Source organism: Vanessa cardui, chromosome 8 (assembly GCF_905220365.1).
Source record: "Vanessa cardui chromosome 8, ilVanCard2.1, whole genome shotgun sequence".
NCBI classification, from domain to species: domain Eukaryota; kingdom Metazoa; phylum Arthropoda; class Insecta; order Lepidoptera; family Nymphalidae; genus Vanessa; species Vanessa cardui.
In genome coordinates, this window is record NC_061130.1 from 1055155 (window position 1) to 1073594 (window position 18440).

The window sequence follows — 18440 nt, forward strand, 5'->3', positions numbered from 1 at the left end:
CACAATAATAACGTACTTACTACTATTTTTATATGCATCAAACTCTTTCAAAAATTTAGACTAGCCTATAAATATATGTATAAAAAATATGGAATGTGCTGGAATGTTTTAAAATATAAACATATCTCCGAGTATTATTCAGTCTATATTTTACGAGAACATTTAATTCACGCGTGTCACGTCAATAGTCTAAATTTCAAGGAGAAACTGCGAATCACAGCTTCCTATAATAATATTGTACATTAAAACCTTTTTAGTTTAATGTACATTAATTTAATAGTTTTTTTTTTCAAATAGGCATTACAAAAAAAACGTCTCCCCATTTATTAGTAGGTACAGATTATAAAAATAATTAATTAAAACACTTAAAAACTAGATTCGATTCGAGTTTTGCATAAAAATTTAAAAATGGGGTCCGCCAATAAATCGATAATATAAAAAAAATAAATGCATATTGTATAAGTACAAATGTATCTTCGTAGAATTAAGATTCAATTTCATTCTTAACAAACGAGGGAAGTGAGAACGCAGCTTTATGGATGTCACTGTTATAGTACCTCAGGTTCATATTCTTTATTTCTTCGTGGGTGAATTTCGTTGTCGGTTGGTCGAGTTTAACGCTCTCATCTAAAGAGCCAATCACGAAGCCGATTTGACCACACGGATAGGTAGGAACTGACGTCGTTGCGTACGCAGCGATTGGAAACTGATTTTTACAAAAACGTAGTGTATTCTTAACCAAACCCATACTGTCCCAGAAGGTACCCGCTTGCGAACAAACTATACCGTTAGGTTTCAACGCACTTTTCATTAAAGCGAAGTAATTTTCTTGGAATAAACTGACCGCAGGCCCGATAGGATCGCTGCTGTCTGTTATAATGACGTCGAATTCGTGACTATGGTTTTTCATAAATTCAAAACCATCCCCTACGTGTAGAGTCAGCTTTTTGCTCTCAAAACCGACTGCCATAAATGGAAGGTACTTCTTGGAGACTTCTATAACTTTCGCGTCGATTTCTACCTGAAATAAACAGATAAAAATCAATTACTTTTAGTTAGAACGTTTTGATAACGCATCACATAGATTATATGCTTAATCAATAAACATTAGTTCAATTATTTATTCTTTAAATTACCGATAAATTAAACACCAGTTATTTTTTCATTTTACAGACAAAAATAAAGAAATAATATAAAAATACCGAGAAATTTGTGTTTGTGTTATTGGTAAATCCAAACTTAGTACATAAGTACTCTTTTTTCATATGGAATTATACAGGGTTATTGTAATTCGACGTATATTCATTGTGAGGTGATAAGAGCAATAATTTTAACTTCCATATGCATAATCCAAAAGTAAACCATTTTTGAGTTATCACGATTTTTAGCTTCAAAATTTATATAAAAAAAGTGTCTTTTCTTTTGTTTTATAAAAATGATTTAACACTGGATATTTGACAATATTTAAACAATAACTATCGGTCCAAAGTTAAAAATGCGAGACGAAAAACGAAATTATTTCAATATTGTTAAGATTTTTTTCCTCAAAAATGCCTTAAAAACTATAAAAATCATTATGAAACTTGGCCTGCAGATTATTTTAAAAACAATTACTGTTTTCTTAGCTTTCCGAAAATGTATAAAAAGAAGGTAATTATTTCAAATCAATCGAAATCAAATGACTAGAAAGCACGATGGAAATTCGTAGTCGAACAAGAACGAATTGGTACTAAAGGTCGCTCTTTATACATATACGTATACAATAAAATGTACCTACATACTCTGTTATCATCTATATATTATTTTATTATGTATTAAGTAATAGTTATGTTTTCTTTTAAATAATATCTTGAATAGAATGTATTGAATTTGCGTAATATGACGCTTATTACTTACTTTGTAGTTCTCGACACGACAACTATTTCGCTGATTATATAAAAGTTATCTATAATACCTTTGAGTATATAGGTACTTATGTAATTTAATTCGAATAGAACAATATTCAAATTAATAAGTTTTTGAAAATAAACTTCCACGAATATAGTTTGATTTTATAATAATAATAAAACGTTTTATTTCGGGACTAGCCCATAAAGTTTAATATATTATTTTTATATTTAAATAAAATTGGTATTATGTATTTAAAACGAATAGTTAAATCATAGTATAAAAAAGTAATCGTAGTTTTTTTTCATTAAAGGTTATCACATACATCTAATGACCTTCTTCAGTTACTGGGACGAGATAATTTTTATCATTTCGACTAATGTTATATTCAATTTGATTGTTTCGTCTTCACTTATGTACGATAAGATGTTATACACTGAATATATAATTATTTTACGACAGAAATATTTCATAGACAATACCAAACATTATTAATCCTCAACAATAATTATTTGGTTTAAGTTGTTATATTACTTTATAATTTTCTGTCTATTTAAACATTTGTATGACGGCAATGCCGACTTTCAATAGAGTTATTCCAATATTATATTAAAGTCAATTATAGCATAGCAATTAGATTACTTTTTTTATAATTTTTAATTGAGTATAGTACGACACAACTTAGATGTAACATCGGCCAAATTGGTGAAACCTATCACATTAAGTACGCTATCCCAAATTATCAATATTCATTTCTTATGTAAATATGATCTTTACACAAACGTTATAACGCGTAATATATTCGTCAATACGGGTTGAACTGACCCGAGAATCTATAGCGACGAATAGCGTCGAAGGGCGCGATACGTCGCGCCTGTTTCTAATGGTCGTGTAAAGCGGCAGTATTCGGTTTAATTGAATTTGCCGATGTCATAAGTTGTGTCGTACTATACTTTGTTCTTTAAGCAAAAGTCTTAAAAAGAGTTTAATTGGTTATTGGGAAAAAAATGCCTTCTATGTTATATTTATTACTGCATTGCAACATATTGATTAAATGCTGTGTGGTTTCTTATCATACAAACAAGTGAATTATCATTAAAAACACATTTATCGCTTATGTGGTTGTAATTCTGTGGGATACTAGATAATATTCTATGAATTGTAACAAGCATGGACAATATTATGTAATTTAGGTATGCATTCTTAGTGAGACAGATTGATAAAAAGACTACACTAGTGAGTTTTTCATAAATGTGTAATGATATAACATTGTAATATGTTGAATTATTTAACTTTGACATTAAATTTTACATACTAAATAAATATTAAATTATCAAACAACATTTCATTATCATGAATAGACGAAAGATAAAAGTAATATTTATTTATACAGTTATGTATATCTGTAAATTGTTAAGTGACAAACATTAAGAATTCATACAATTATAATAATAAATTAACTTAAAGATAATTCTTTAATGACTGTCTAATATCTAACACTAAAACAGTTTGTTAATGATATAACAAATTATTATCAATTATTTTATAATAATATACAATAAATTAGAAAACAAAAAGTAATATTATAACATGAGTTAAGAATGATGTATTTTTATATGTCCATAGTCAGTGACCACATTAAGGATGAATGAATGAAGTACAAAAAAACATTATTATATTATATGCACTCCATCTACAACTTTAGTAAACAGGAAACACTGCAGAGCCTCTATAAAATTTAAATTAAGATCTTAAGTTCTAATAACAACTTGTTACTATTATTAAAAAACCATTTTTTCAGTCAAACTCAAATTCTTTTTATTCAATAAGCATTACACTTTCTTATTGATGGTCAAATGAAATAGTAAGAAAACACTCTGACTTGGGAAGAACCGGCAAATTTATATTCTATTTCGAATAAACCACAGATTATTGAGATATTATACAATGATATCAAGTCAATCCAAAGTCATAGTAGTGTTTGCAATAGGCAATTTGCAATTGCTTATGTTGATTAAATATTTTTTTAAATACCTGTACAATTTCCTTCACTTTGGGATGTTTCGCAACATCCCTGGCAACGCCACCATCCCCACCACCCACAATGAGCACCTTCTCTGGATTTTTATGGCAACAAAGAGGCAGGAATGATATCATCTCCTAGAAAAAATATAAGTTTGTAAATAAAGTGAATGTACAATAAAGTAACTATAATATAATATAATAAAGACTTAAAATTAATTAATTAACTTTGTTGTTATTATATTATTTATAAATGTTTTAATAGGAATTATGGGTTGCCTTGAAATAAAAAAATGTAGATAATATCATAAGATGACTAGAAATTATATTATTAAGCAAGTGTTCAGTAGTGTTATTACAGATACTTACTTGGTACGAGAATTCATCTTTCTGTGTACATTGAATGATGCCGTCTAGTACAAGTACTTTCCCAAGGCTGGTGGTATCGAAGACTTGGATATCTTGGAATTGGGATCTCTCATGGTATAGAACTTCTTTGACTTCAAATGAGAATGTGCTTCCAGGCCACATTTCACAGGATTCCGTAAACCAATTTTTCTTCATAGTATCCATCTTTCTAAAAAAGTAAATAAAAATTATAAATAAAATAATGATCTACAGACTTAAATTCCATAACGAAATCTTACATTCATTCAAAATATAACGTTATTTAAAAATGCGAGATGAAGAATAAATGAATGCACTCCGAACTGCAATTACATCAAAACAAGTTTAATTCCGGTGCACAATACAGATTCTTTCGCCGGAGTAGACGTGTATAATATATTCGCAAACATATTTGATTTTTTTTTTAAATATAATAATAAAATTTGTTAATACACACCTTACTTCGATATATCAGATAGAAAATAACAACAGCGTATTCGGCGGACGGTCACAAAAAGTATCAAGTATATAACCACTACGCTACTGACTACACACTACGTTTTAGACGGTCGTTTGGACTGGACGGTCAATGACATCTACAAATCACAATTGACATTTGACAATTGACACCATCAATCATCATCTCAACGTCATTTGTCAAATAATAAATGCTTAATATATTACATCTGTGCACAAGTGCAGAATAGACATCAATATATTTTTTATTACCTTACCTTACTATTAATACTTACTTTGGTAATAAAAAACAAATTGTTTGAATAGTCAATAAAAACAAATGATGCATATTATAAACTCGTTGTTGAAGTTTAAAGAAGATTCACTATTTTTTTATTACAATGGGCTTAATATTAAATTTAAAAAATTTCGCAAGTCTAGACTATTATTATGTACATTCTCCTTAGCGTATAACTTATTTATAATAAACTTTTATAGTTATAACATACGCCTAAAAGTATATCTCTTTTAATTTAATTTTATAAGTGATTTAGGTCTTAAGTTTTATGTCTATGGTAGCTAATTTTCATTAGCTATCTGTGGTCAGATTATTGATTTTTCAATTTTCAATTTTCATACAATTCAGATTTCTGACAGATTTCGAGGGAAAATCCATTTCCTTGTTATCAACTATCAATAAACAAGTTTAAAAATGAGAAGGATGAATTGTAACACCATAACGCCCGAGGAATTTGTATACGCCGCAAGAGATTTTATTGAGTTGTCTAATAGATATTTCGATAGCTGGACGATTCACCAAAACGATAATGAAATATTGAACACATATCTTAAAAAAGAAGAATTTGTTAGTCATCGAGATGAGAATGATAAAGTATTTTTGTATAGAGCTGAGTATATTATTTTTTATAATCTCAGCTACGGAGTTCCATCGTTTAGTTTCAATCTTTGGGACTGCTCAGGGAAATTGTTGACTTTGGAACAAGTCAGGGAGATATCGCTTATGAAGTAAGTGATAGTTTCTTTGTATTGTAGGCATGTTATTTGTTTTAAACTAACTTATATTTAAATAACAATTACCCTATCTATCTATCTACCTTTATTAAGATTAGTATAAGATTTTTTATATTGTCATATTGTTTATTGCAAATATTTATTCATTGGTACACAAACAGAATATAATCATAACATACATTGAAATTACGGACTTACACAAATTTTGAGGCAGATTACAATCCTAAAAAAGTGTACATGGCATGCTCATAACAAATATATATGTATACAGTCTGGTGCTTTTTATATTTTTAAATGCATAAATATACTTAGTCTCTGATAATGAAATACATGCATTAATTATAATTAAAAAATGATGACAATTTCTACTTATTAAACAATTTTTTCTTTCCTTTCTAGGATTAGTAAAGAAGATTTCTACTCAGTTGTGACACAGCAGGAACATCCAGTCATGTATCGGCCGTATTTCATCATTCATCCTTGCCACACAGCCAAAATTGTATCTGCTTTTAGATACACTTCAAGAAACCTTATTATCACTTTCTTGGGTCTTATAACGCCATTGATTCAGTTAAATTTGCCCTTGGAATATGGTTTATGACTAAAGAAACCAATTTAAATGCTCATTAAAATCTTTCAGATGTACCCTAACCTTGTTTGGTTTGATAGTCTTTTGATCCTTATAAGAAAAAGGATAGAATTGGAATCATAGAGGCAGAGAATTCTCAAACTGACTTCACAAATGGTTGGCAAGTTTGTAAACATTGAAACCATTTGTATCTATGCCGCTTATAAAAAAATTCAGTTGAATTGATAACCTCCTATATTGAAGTTGGTTATAAACTCGTCTTAATGTTAACCCAAAACAACTACATTAGTAAGATAATTGTTTAATAAAACCTTGTGTTAAACTAGTCATGTGAATAAGCAAAAATGATTCCAAAGGAACTATTTCATATAGTTCAAATCTCAATGTGGCATTTACTCATTGAACTTATTTATCACCTTAAATATAATCTATAATATCCCTAATAGTTCCATTACCGACTAAGGCCCAGAGGACTTATTATTCTTCACATACTGTAGAAATTATGAGAATTTCTTCACTCCATTTAGTTTTTTCCCCCATTATATTTTAGAATAATTCCATCATGAGTCTTATTGTTGTATATTTTTTTCATGAAACAGTTTATTTATATAGCATAGATCTCATGATTATTTTATTGAGAGTTTGAAATTATTTTCAATGCACATTAATATACTGTTATTGGTAGTATAACATTTGACTAGAATGTTACATAATATATACAATAATTATACCATTAAAGTATACTATTTGTGTAGTATGATCTCAATATATGTATGTATGTGTAATGCTATATTGGATGTCTTAGTCAATAATATATTTAACTTAGATATATGATTGTAGGTAATTCTATATGTTATGCTACTAAATAGAAACATTTACATATATGATAATGGTACATAGTTTAAGATGTTGTTTTTTCCATTTTTTTTAAGTTTGGATGTTTATTTTTTTTTTGTTATATATATATATTTTGTAATAGGGATTTTAAAACTATTTATGGAATGTATGTTTACTTATTTTTCCATTAAAACAGATGTTAATTTGAAACAAATTTTATTTAAATAGTGTATAAAATATTTTTTAATTTTTAATTTTGTATACAAACTTTTTCGGTCTTGAGTCAAGATCCTACAATTTAGATAGTCAAGAATCTTAATTAATGTTGAAGATCGTTGAAAATGTTTAGTGTTGGATTAAATTAATAACAATGTACTGATTTTGATAAAGTTATACCGCACAATTTTTTTGGAGATTCGGTTTATTAGTTTAATTGTGGTGTTTCACTTGGCGTTTGACGTGTTCGCATTATTGTAATAATTGTTTACAAATTTGGATGTGTAAAGATCAGAGAATATTCTATCATTTTGCTTTTAATAAAAAATCAATAACAGTAATGAATATTTTTGCTCTTACTGCCTTCGCTTAGTACTCATTTTTGCACAGCCTTTCCATTCATTTGAGTCTCAGTCTATGCATATATATGATGTACATATATACATCTCCTTAGTATTATTTGCAAATAAATATCTGATCAAAGATGTTAAAAGTTTTTACTTGAACTAGAAACGCCGAGTAAAGTGCCTTTACAATATAAGGTGAAAATTATTAAAAAATGTATATTTTTTTATAACGTATTATTTTATATAAGTGTCTATACAAACTTTTAAAAAAATTGTCTCTGCCTAGATTAATGGATCATGTTAATAGATTATATTCCGAATAAGAATATCACCTATCCAGGTTTCTGGGATCATAGTCATGTGATGTTTAGTCATAATATTTACATTTATTGTCTATGGCTCTTTCAAATCTAGATGTTGTCATAGATGTAGAATTGATCTCATATTAAATATCTATGAATAAAAAAATCAATGTGAATTATTTCGTCTGATTTTATTTCTACATTTTTTAGATTGGGTTATTAATTAGCGAAAAATCAGGACTAGTTTAGTTGCATAGAAGGGTTTTTTTTACAATAAATATATATAATTAAAACCTGTGTAGGAGCGGATAAGGCAGAATAATACTTTACCTAAACTTCTAAATTTATACGAATATATATTTGCGTTCAAATCAAATCAAAATAAACTTTATTCAAGTGGGCTTTAACAAGCACTTTTGAGTCGTCAATTAACAATTAAGTGAAGCTACCACCGGTTCGGAAAGAAGATTCTACCGAGAACAACCGGCAAGGAATTCTGTTACTCTTTTTCAACATTTAAAAAATACAAAGTCATGTTAGTTAATACAATTATTTAAATTAATGAAATAAATAAATAATCATTATAAATGTGAAAGTAATCTGTCTATTATAGTTTAACAGGCAAACAAGATCTTCGTAATAATTTTGCATGAACCAAGCTTAAAAGGATTTATGGTTGATCTTTTTATGTAACACCTGAAGATCAAATTCTAAAATGCGAATCCGCGTGTGACCCCTAGTAACATATCACTAAGTACATTGTATAAAACAAAGTTGCTGTCTCTGACCTTATATCCCTATGTATGCCCAAATCTTTAAAACTACACAACGGATTTTGTTGTTGTTTTTTTTTATAGAGCGATTCGAGAGAAAGGTTTTTGTATGTAATACATGGACAGTATAGTAAAGAAACACATCATTTTACAGACAGTGGCCTAAATAGGGCAGTGCCACCGGTGCCCAGGCACAGGGCGTAGACTCGGGGGCGCAAGAATAGACAATCTGGGCAGGACTATTGTTTTTTCGTTTTGCTCTTGTTAAGATTCCGATGAGCCCCTAGTACTCATGCTAGTATCATTAAAAACATACATCGCGCTCATTTTTTTTGGCAGCGCACGAGCGTATTTGTGTTTAGTTAATTGGCAACGCATTTACTGTAGTGAACCTGCGTTTAAGTTTTAGTGAGTGAGACAATAAAATAGGCAGAGGGTCTGCTTAAATATGGCGCAGTTATAGAAGCTCGCACAGTGCGCAACAAAGGCTATTTACGGCACTGTTTACAGAGATTGACGTTAAAAATGGCCCGATTAATATTGCGTCCAAGGAAGTGGGATTTATCAATTTATCGATTGCACCGCTGTCGATTAAATTAATTATCTTTCACGCTTAATGCAGTCTTGAAATTTTACCGATGCTCGTTTATTTATTTTTATAATGGTTTTGAGGACATGACCGAGATGGCACAGTGGTTAGAACGCGTGCATCTTAACCGATGATTGCGGGTTCAATTCCAGACAAGCATCACTGAATTTTCATGTGCTTATTGTGTTTATGATTCATCTCGTGCCCAGCGGTGGAAAACGTCGTGCAGAAATCTACATATGTCTAATTTCATAGAAATTCTGCCACATGTGTAGTCTACCAACCCGCATTGGAACAGCGTGGTGGAATATGTTCTATATCTTCACCTTAAAAGGAGAGGAGGCCTTATCCCAGCATAGGGAAATGTATGGGCTGTTTTTGTTGTTGAGGATATGAAGGAGCACCAACAAAACATGATATCTATATCAATAGTGCAAGTCACTGTCTTCTTAAAATACGACAAGTCTACCTGTCAAGATAATTCATACAAGGATGAATGGCAAATCAGCATAGTAACAATAAGAAAGTAGATTATTGGTTGACAAAATCTACAATTGTTGACTAATCAATAAGTTATCGCTACAAAAGGCGACGAACCGACGAAAGAAAATGAGCGGGGTCATTTTTATAGCAAAATTATTATTTGCAGTAAAGTTAATTAAAATATAGATATAAGTTGCTGAAATAAATGGACCAAAAACAATTATGTCATTAATTGATTTAAAATGTATATCTTGTTACTTAATATTGAGTTTTGAACGAGACGATTTACAGGTAATAAATAGATAAACAGATAAATTAGAGAACAATTGTTAGTCACAATACTAACTCATGGTACCGCTAAAAGGTAAGTCAAGTCTATTTGATAACTAGCGATCTGCCCCGGCTTCGCACTTTGTGCCTCGTATGTCGATAGCGACGAATACCCAAACTTAGTAATTAGTAACATAAGCGTTCAAATGTAAGTAAAAGTTACTAGTAAAAGTAAAAAGTAAGTAGTAAAAGTAAAAGTTACTTTCTAAATAGCCACTGACGCTTTAAAACTTGAATTTTGAATTTTTGAATGGTTATGTTTATTGGCACTTTCAATTTATTTGGGTTATATATATTTAATGAAGACACGAAACTGGCGTGTCTGTCTGTTCGCACGAAAGTAAAGTTTATACCGCCTTCATTAATGATGTGCTTTCATGCTTTTTTAATTAACCTAAGAACTAGCGCGCACTGGTAACTTTTGTCACGGTGACTGTTTCGTCACTCTTGTCGAGTCCATGAATATGTATGAGGTGCGCGCACATTACGACGTGACATTTGTGTCTCCATCTGTACATATTCACGGACTCGACAAGAGTGACGAAACAGTCACCGTGACAAAAGTTACCAGTGCGCGCTAGTGCTAAAGGTTGACTGGCAGAGAATGCCTTCAGGCATTAAGTCCGCCTTTTGTCTCATAAACTTTGTGGTGATCAATAAAGTATTTAAATAAATATATTATAATTTTCATTTAATATTTTATTAATAATATTCCACGACTGGTTTAGAACTCCCTTTTTTCTCCACGCTCTGCACTTCAATACGAGATATGTAATCATATAGCTTTTTTCACGACATTTTCTATACTCTTATAATATAAATAAAAAATGATTATTAAAAATGGTGAAACGAACATAATAAGTCGTGGTTTATAATAACAAATACATAGAAGCGAATTATGATTGTGATAAGAGTAATATTACGCGATAACAATAATCTTTATTATTGTTAAGAAAATAAGAAGTTATCGTCGTAATTAGTACATATACCTACATTGTGGGCACATATACGCATAGAAGATTTTACTATTAATTACTTATAGCTGTTACTTTTCAGTTAAATCGAAAAATAAATAAAGTACTGTTGACTCAGTAGTCGATATTTGATCATGTAAAAGTTTTTTTTTTATGGAATAAGTTGGCAGTCGAGCATATGGGCCACCTGATGGTAAGTGGTCACCATCACCCATAAACAATGACGCTGTAAGAAATATTAAGTATTCCTTACATCGTCAATGCGCCACCAACCTTGGGAACTAAGATATTATGTCCCTTGTGCCTGTCACTCACCCTTCAAACCGGAACACAACAATACCGAGTACTGTTGTTTGACGGTAGAATAACTGATGAGTGGGTGGTACCTACCCAGACGGGCTTGCACAAAGCCCTCCCACCAAGAAAACTTAGTAGTCGATATTTGATCATGTATAACTTTAAGGGAATATATTTGAATTAACATTTTCTTTTTAAGATTTTATATTTGTTTATTTAAATATAGATTATTCCTATATATAGTGGTGCTTGCCTAAGCTTGAACCTGCAATCATCGATTAATATGTACGAGTTATAACCACTTGGCTATTGTCTCTCAGTTTTTAAGTTAATTAAGCCAGTTTTACAATATTATATGTATGATTGATACAGAATATGCCTTTAAAATATGAGTTTTGGATTGAAATAAGATATAAACGACTTACTCGTACTCAGTTCAACAGTCTCTTAACTATAAAATAAAAATCTAAGTCAAAAAAGAAAAGATTCGGTGATTTAATAACGTATACTTCAATACTCGTCAAAATCAAACCGTTTTGGAAAGCTCGGAAAACACGTAACACTGAAACGTCTGATATCTATCCACATCGCAAGAGATCGCTGTCCTATCGAACTATTAGAAAGGGAGAAAGTCCGCCTAAGTTCGGCGCTGACTTGAGCGTTATTATATCTCCTGCGCTACAATAGGCAACTCCTAAAGAGAACCATAAATTTTAAGATTCATTACTAGTACCTAAATATAGGACTATTGGGTATATGGTCGAACAGAAAAAAAACTAGGCGACCATGCCTTTGCTTGATAATGGCTTTGTTTCTTCTAACTTCTACCTCTAATTATAATATTCAAATGTTTACAAAGTCTTTGATTAGCACCATAAAATAGCTTAAGTTAATAGCTTAATCGTTTAAGTTAAGCCATTTCAGTTTTGTGATAAAAAATATTTTTTATCTCTGAATGTTGTGTACGAGATAATTCTTCATAGTGAGGTCTTATACTTTCAGAACCGGAGCTTAGTTGTATATAATTTTAGTCTTATATCATTGAAAACACAAAATATGGAAGGTCTAGGCCTGTCAATTCAATCGGTGAATCGTGGCGTTTTATTGATATCGAATTGACATGATAAGATAAGTTACGGCATTACTTCAGTCGTTCATCCGTCCTGTTTGCAGTTTGTATAATACGTACGTTTTGTGTATAATGGTGAACCGTATTTTATAATGAGGAATAGTGGTGTCAGCGTGACTAGTGTGTTCTTTGGAAGGCTCCGTGATTGTTTGGGATCGTTTTTTCTAGTGACATGTTGTTGGTGGCGAGTAAGTATAGCCCTCAAATAATCGCTTGCGAATTTCGTCATAAAGGATTTTTATCATTGTTTACTTCCTGGTACTAAATAGAAAAAATAATAATATGAAAATATGAAATTATTATTAATATCGTTTAAATGAACGTGATTCTTTTATTATATTTGTTTTTGTTTTTTTTTTTTAATAGCTTAATTTGATGTTTATTTCATTACATAACTTTTTTTATAAAAAATAAATCAATTAAAAAAATTATGAATCATTCGTTTTCATCGGCTTCGTATTTTTTGGAAAATTTTCAAATAAAACTCTTTACAAATTAATAGACTTAAGATAAGTAATATTAAATGCTTAAATATATACAAATATGAACTAAAACTAGTTACTGTACAAATCTTGACCGCGTGGAATGGTGGCGAGAATGCTTGCAGCATTTCCCCGTTGAATCGCAATTCCGATCCTCTGGGCAAAAAACGAACCAGCCCTCCTGTCACCAGTGGAGACAATGAGGCGAGGTGTTATACTTTTGATGAAGCTTTTTGCACCACCACTCCAAGGGCTAAGCGTTTCAACATCAAATGGATAGATAATCAATAGATAGCATAATTTCATACATTCTTTAAATTCATGAAATACAGAGCGACAGGAGTTCAATACAATGCGGTGCTCAAAAACACCGAGCAAGAACTGTAAACAAAAGCACATGAAAATGACACACCATAAATTTTCGATACACCATTATTAAATAAACAAAATGACTTATTTAAAGGAACAAAATATATTCGAAATTACGCAGGATTTCTTTATTTTTCTCCTACACATTTTGCCACCTCTTAAAATTTGTAGCACTCGGCACTATCCTGCATTTTCCTATTGTAAATCCAGAGCTGTACTTTACCTACGTGCAACCTAGTCAATTCACGATTGATTACTGCCAAAAAAGTCACAAGCAAAAAATACTTTTTCATTTAGTACGATTACCTATCAAATATGAATTCAACTATAAGCTAAAGTTTTTTTTGTTAATTAATTGTTGAAAGATAACTCTTGCTATTAATTAAAAACGTTCTTCTTTATTCAAAGTAAGGAAAGAATATGTAAAGAGATACAGTAATGAAAATTAAAGTTATCACAATGTTCCCGGTTCCAGCATATTCCGCTGAGCGCGAGTTTAAATTCTCGCCACTGTTTTCTTTTTTTTATAATGTTGTCCACTTCAAAATCCATAGCGACAACACAACTAAGGCTTATACATAAATAAATAAATAATTATTGAACAACATCATATACATTACTCTAATCCCAATGTAAGGAGCTAAAACACTTGTGTTATGGAAAATCACGTTAACGACGGTAATGTAAAGTAATGAACTTTTTCTACATCGACTCAAAAAAAAAGAAAATTGTACTTGTGTTATGGAAAATCAGAAGTAACGAAGGTACCACAAACACCCAGACCCGGGACAACATAGAAAACTAATTATAATCTATATCGACTCGGCCTGCAATCGAACCCGGGACCGGAGTGGCGTACTCGACCACAGAGGTCGTCATTCGTCAACTGACGATTATAATATATTCGTTTATCAACTTTAAAATTAATTGTGCTTATAATTTAATACGTTCGAGTCGTATCAATATTCGATTCGAATAGTAGATAAATGAAGGACTAATACCCTGAATCTGAAATAATCGTATTCATTAAGTATTCGTAAAATAAGGCGTTTTGTATGTCGGTGGTTTATCGAAAATTTGGAAGTAAAATTAAAGTGTTATTATGTGGAATAGTGTCATCTATACACATAATAAAATCGAAGTGTCTGTTTGTAATATTAAAATAGCCCTTTCTTACTCAATACATATGTATATATGCATGTATACACGGTACATATACAAAAATAACTTTTTTTTACAATTTTTGTCTGCCTGTCTGTCTGTTTGTGTGTTTGTCTTTCAATGGCAGATAACTGATATAACAAGGAGTAATTTAGACTACAATAATATTTTTTTTGTTAAATTCAAACGCGTACCAGATCGCGGGCACAGCTAATATTATAAAGAAAAATACCTATATTGCTCCACAATATCATACGTACACGTAAATAAAGAAAGTGATCAAGTAAGCTTAAAAAGCCTCCTCTTCTCTTTGGCTATTTCCATAATTATTTCCAGAATTTTCACGTAACCGCAATCGAGTTAAAATAATTATGCTATGTTTTATATACATATGTATATTTACGTATTAGTTATTACTATTATGAATCAAAAATGAAAATGAAGGAGTTTAAGTTTATTTTATTATGATGAATATAATTGTTTAAAAAAAAGAAAAATTATGAGTCTATTCTGATATCCCTGCTCTCATCTCTTCCTTTGGAGGGAGTAACTACAGAAAAGAGTGACAGAATTTTATTGATGCATTACAAACCAGGGCTTCACTTTAACGAACGTATGAATATTTTATAAGGACTAAAGTTCCGAAATGCGAATGAAAAAAGAAGTCTTGGAGAATTATTATAATACGGAACTGAGACGAATCACAAGCTAATATTGCTATCCCAGATAGATACGAAATAATATAAATTAATCGTTCTTGATGTTGCCGATTCTGCTACATGTGTATAACCCGCTTTTAGTAGCGTCTTGGAATAAGGTTCTAACCTTCTCATGTGAGGAAATTTTCAGCAGATACAAAGACAATATTATGAATATTAATTAACAGTTGGCGAACAAGTGATCACTATATTTCTCATCCCTATTCTAGATTGCTAGGGGATTGTATTTTTTAAATTATTAAGGGACTACCGTCTTATTAAAACTATCGATTTTTTTTATCAAAATCGGTTCACAATTGACGAAGCTATCGAGTAGCCTTAAAAATAAATAAAACAATAAGGCCGAATCGATAACCTCCTTTTCTTTATTAAGTCGGCTAATACCTAAGAGTCGAGATGGCCCAGTGGTTAGAACGCGTGCATCTTAACCGATGATTGCGGATTCAAACCCAGGCAAGCACCGCTGATTTATGTGCTTAATTGGTCTTTATAATTCATCTCGTGCTCAGCGGTGAAGGAAAATATCGTGAGGAAACTTATATGTGATAAATTTCATAGAAATTCTGCAACATGTGTATTCCACCAACCCGCATTGGAACAGCGTGGTGGAATATGTTCCAAACCTTCTCCTCAAAGGGAGAGGAGGCCTTTAGCCCAGCAGTGGGAATCTACAGGCTGTTGTTGTAATACCTAATATTACATAATTACAATAATAACATAACTACTTTTAGTAACAGTAATTTTATGAGAATTTTATCTTTATTAACCTGATCTGTTGATCTGAACTAATTCTTCGCTGTAGAATCTTGGATGTAACAAGATTTTACAGCGAAAAACCGGCAAGAAAAGAGCTTCTCTTTTCCAATCCTTATTTTAAATAATACGAATAACGATTTTTTAAAGTAAATAATACACTTAATTAATTTTTATTTAACGATAACCACACTTTTCGCCTTTGATTCTTGGCACTCTCAAGATTTTTTTGGTATAAGTAGATATGTAAACTTCTCATTTCCATACATCAGTATCCATCATGTTACTAAAATTGATATAATCGACTTTAGTTCTTTATTTAATTGACTAACAATATCAATGTCATTCAACTTCCATTCATCAGCTTCCGTTAGTGAAGAGAAAAGTTAATACATTATTTATTTACAAAATAAAATAAAATAAATTATAACGCGAGCCACAAATAAACATCTAATTTATAAAATAAATAACAAATATCTTATATGTCTGTAAAAGAAAATTCGATTATTATTTAATTTATAATGGCAACACAGTTTATTACTTTTAATAAGTTATTAGTAGGGCTGTTGAATTAATTACACGATGTAATTACAGCGTATTTAACTGTAGTGGACCTAATTTATAAAATCTTTGACAATCGAGAACAATATTTTACGAAAAATGTATAACATCATATCGAATTATACCAATTTATTTATTAGTCAAGTGATATTTTTCATATAAAATTGATATTCCTTTTCAATTTTAACATTTCTATGAAGAAAATTACTGTAATTAAGTAAGCACGTAGGACGTACGACTGTAAAATTTGAAGGTCATTCATATAAACTCAACTATTAAGAAATTAAATAATAAACTCGTTCAATCCTTTTATCTATGAGGACGTCAAGATAAATGAAAAAATTGAAACGATAATTTATGAAATAACAAATTACTAATTATTATTACATAATGCATTAGAAAAAGTTGCCTTTAAAAAAAATAAAACGAATAAAATATTAGTTAGAAGTTGAATATTTTCTTCATACTTAGGTACATATTATACTATAAGTGCTTATATAAAATGAACTCAGTTAATTTCGTATCTATATGTAAGTAAATAGAGCGGAATAAAGTATTACCAATATTTATAAAAATAATGAACAACAAAATAGTACCTAAATAAGGAGTAACTTAGGTTTGTCTATAGTAATATTATATAAAATGGGTTGTCTATAGTAATATTATAAGATCGAAAGTAACTCTGATTGTCTGTCTGGCTATAGCACTGAACAGAATTTGATGAAATAAGTTCAAACTCCGTAACAGGATCGATTTAAGCGCGAGAGAAGTCGCGCCCGACTTATTTATTGCATAATTAAACGCATAACTTTAATGAATAAAAAGACATTGAATATTTTTTTCATCGAATGCGACTCATTCTTGTCGTAAAGGCCCAGGGAAAGTAATCATTTGCGAATGTCAGATGGGAAGGATCTCACGATGCCGACAATGTCGCTTGACATTGAAACCGCTACCCATGTTATGAGTGCTAGTGTTACAATGACGCATCCCTTCGACAATTACTGAGGGACACACAGATGAGGGTAACTAATATCCCAGTATTATTTAACTTTTTTTTGTCAATATCTTTCAATAGGTTAAGAAATATTTTGATGTGTTTAATATTAAAAATTAATTGCTATCGTTCGTTAAATGTATATTGGACGTTGCTACATATATATTTCATGCCAATTATGATTTATTTTACAATATATATGTGCTTAATTTGTGTTTATAATTCATCTCGTGCTCGGCGGTGAAGGAAAACATTGTAAGGAAACCTGCATGTGTCTAATTTCATCGAAATTAAGCCACATTTGTATTCCACCAACCCGCATTGGAACAGCGTGGTGGAATATGTTCCAAACCGTCTCCTTAATGGCAGAGGAGACCTTAGCCCAGAAGTGGGAAATTTACCAGGCTGTTACTTTACTTTATTTTATGATTTATTATTATGTATTTAATATATATATTTGTAATTTGACATAAAAATATATGTCCTATCTTAACAAAACCCAGTCCTAAAACATTCAATATGAATTACTTACCAACTTTTTAAATGACAGAAAAGTATTTAACCTTGGATTAATGAAGCTTAAAAAAATGTATATATCTGACAATTAGTGCCTTTAACTAATGTAAGGATCGGAAATATTATATTTAAACAAAACTCACGGTTTTGAAAACATAGTAATCAGGTTCAAACAACCTCCAAGATCTGTCAGTGCAAAATTTTTGAAGTTTATTTTGCATTATTTTTTACT

General features: G+C 30.4%; 3 protein-coding genes across 3 annotated transcripts in view; 2 read left to right on the top strand and 1 right to left on the bottom strand.

Annotated features, from left to right (window-relative positions):
- Window positions 1–264: 264 nt before the first annotated feature.
- LOC124531994 (spermidine synthase) lies at window positions 265–4871 on the bottom strand. Its single transcript, XM_047106607.1, has 4 exons — window positions 4754–4871; window positions 4279–4486; window positions 3922–4047; window positions 265–1021 (listed from the first exon to the last, which is right to left on the bottom strand). Exons 2-4 carry the CDS (start codon window positions 4480–4482, stop codon window positions 485–487), a joined length of 867 nt encoding a protein of 288 aa, XP_046962563.1. The 5' UTR covers window positions 4483–4486; window positions 4754–4871; the 3' UTR covers window positions 265–484.
- Window positions 4872–5360: 489 nt separating this feature from the next.
- On the top strand, window positions 5361–7261 carry LOC124532081 (ubiquitin-like-conjugating enzyme ATG10). Its single transcript, XM_047106720.1, has 2 exons — window positions 5361–5778; window positions 6184–7261. The coding sequence occupies exons 1-2, from the start codon at window positions 5465–5467 to the stop codon at window positions 6383–6385; spliced, it is 516 nt and encodes a 171-aa protein (XP_046962676.1). The 5' UTR covers window positions 5361–5464; the 3' UTR covers window positions 6386–7261.
- A 5302-nt stretch (window positions 7262–12563) lies between these two features.
- Window positions 12564–18440, top strand: part of LOC124531954 (phospholipid-transporting ATPase IF) — a 47473-nt gene continuing 41596 nt past the window's right edge. The window contains exon 1 of the mRNA XM_047106543.1: window positions 12564–12838. Within this exon, the coding sequence (XP_046962499.1) occupies window positions 12743–12838 (96 nt within the window). The 5' untranslated portion in view covers window positions 12564–12742. The remainder of the gene's footprint in view (window positions 12839–18440) is intronic.

Bases quoted from the DNA above. Each gene is read 5' to 3' on its own strand.
- LOC124532081 (XM_047106720.1), top strand. From the start codon at position 5,465: ATGAGAAGGATGAATTGTAACACCATAACGCCCGAGGAATTTGTATAC. The intron at 5,779-6,183 runs GTAAGTGATAGT...TTTCCTTTCTAG, and splicing joins AGGGAGATATCGCTTATGAA to GATTAGTAAAGAAGATTTCT.
- LOC124531994 (XM_047106607.1), bottom strand. From the start codon at position 4,482: ATGGATACTATGAAGAAAAATTGGTTTACGGAATCCTGTGAAATGTGG. The intron at 4,048-4,278 runs GTAAGTATCTGT...TATTTTTTCTAG, and splicing joins AAGATGAATTCTCGTACCAA to GAGATGATATCATTCCTGCC. The intron at 1,022-3,921 runs GTATTTAAAAAA...TGTTTATTTCAG, and splicing joins AAGTGAAGGAAATTGTACAG to GTAGAAATCGACGCGAAAGT.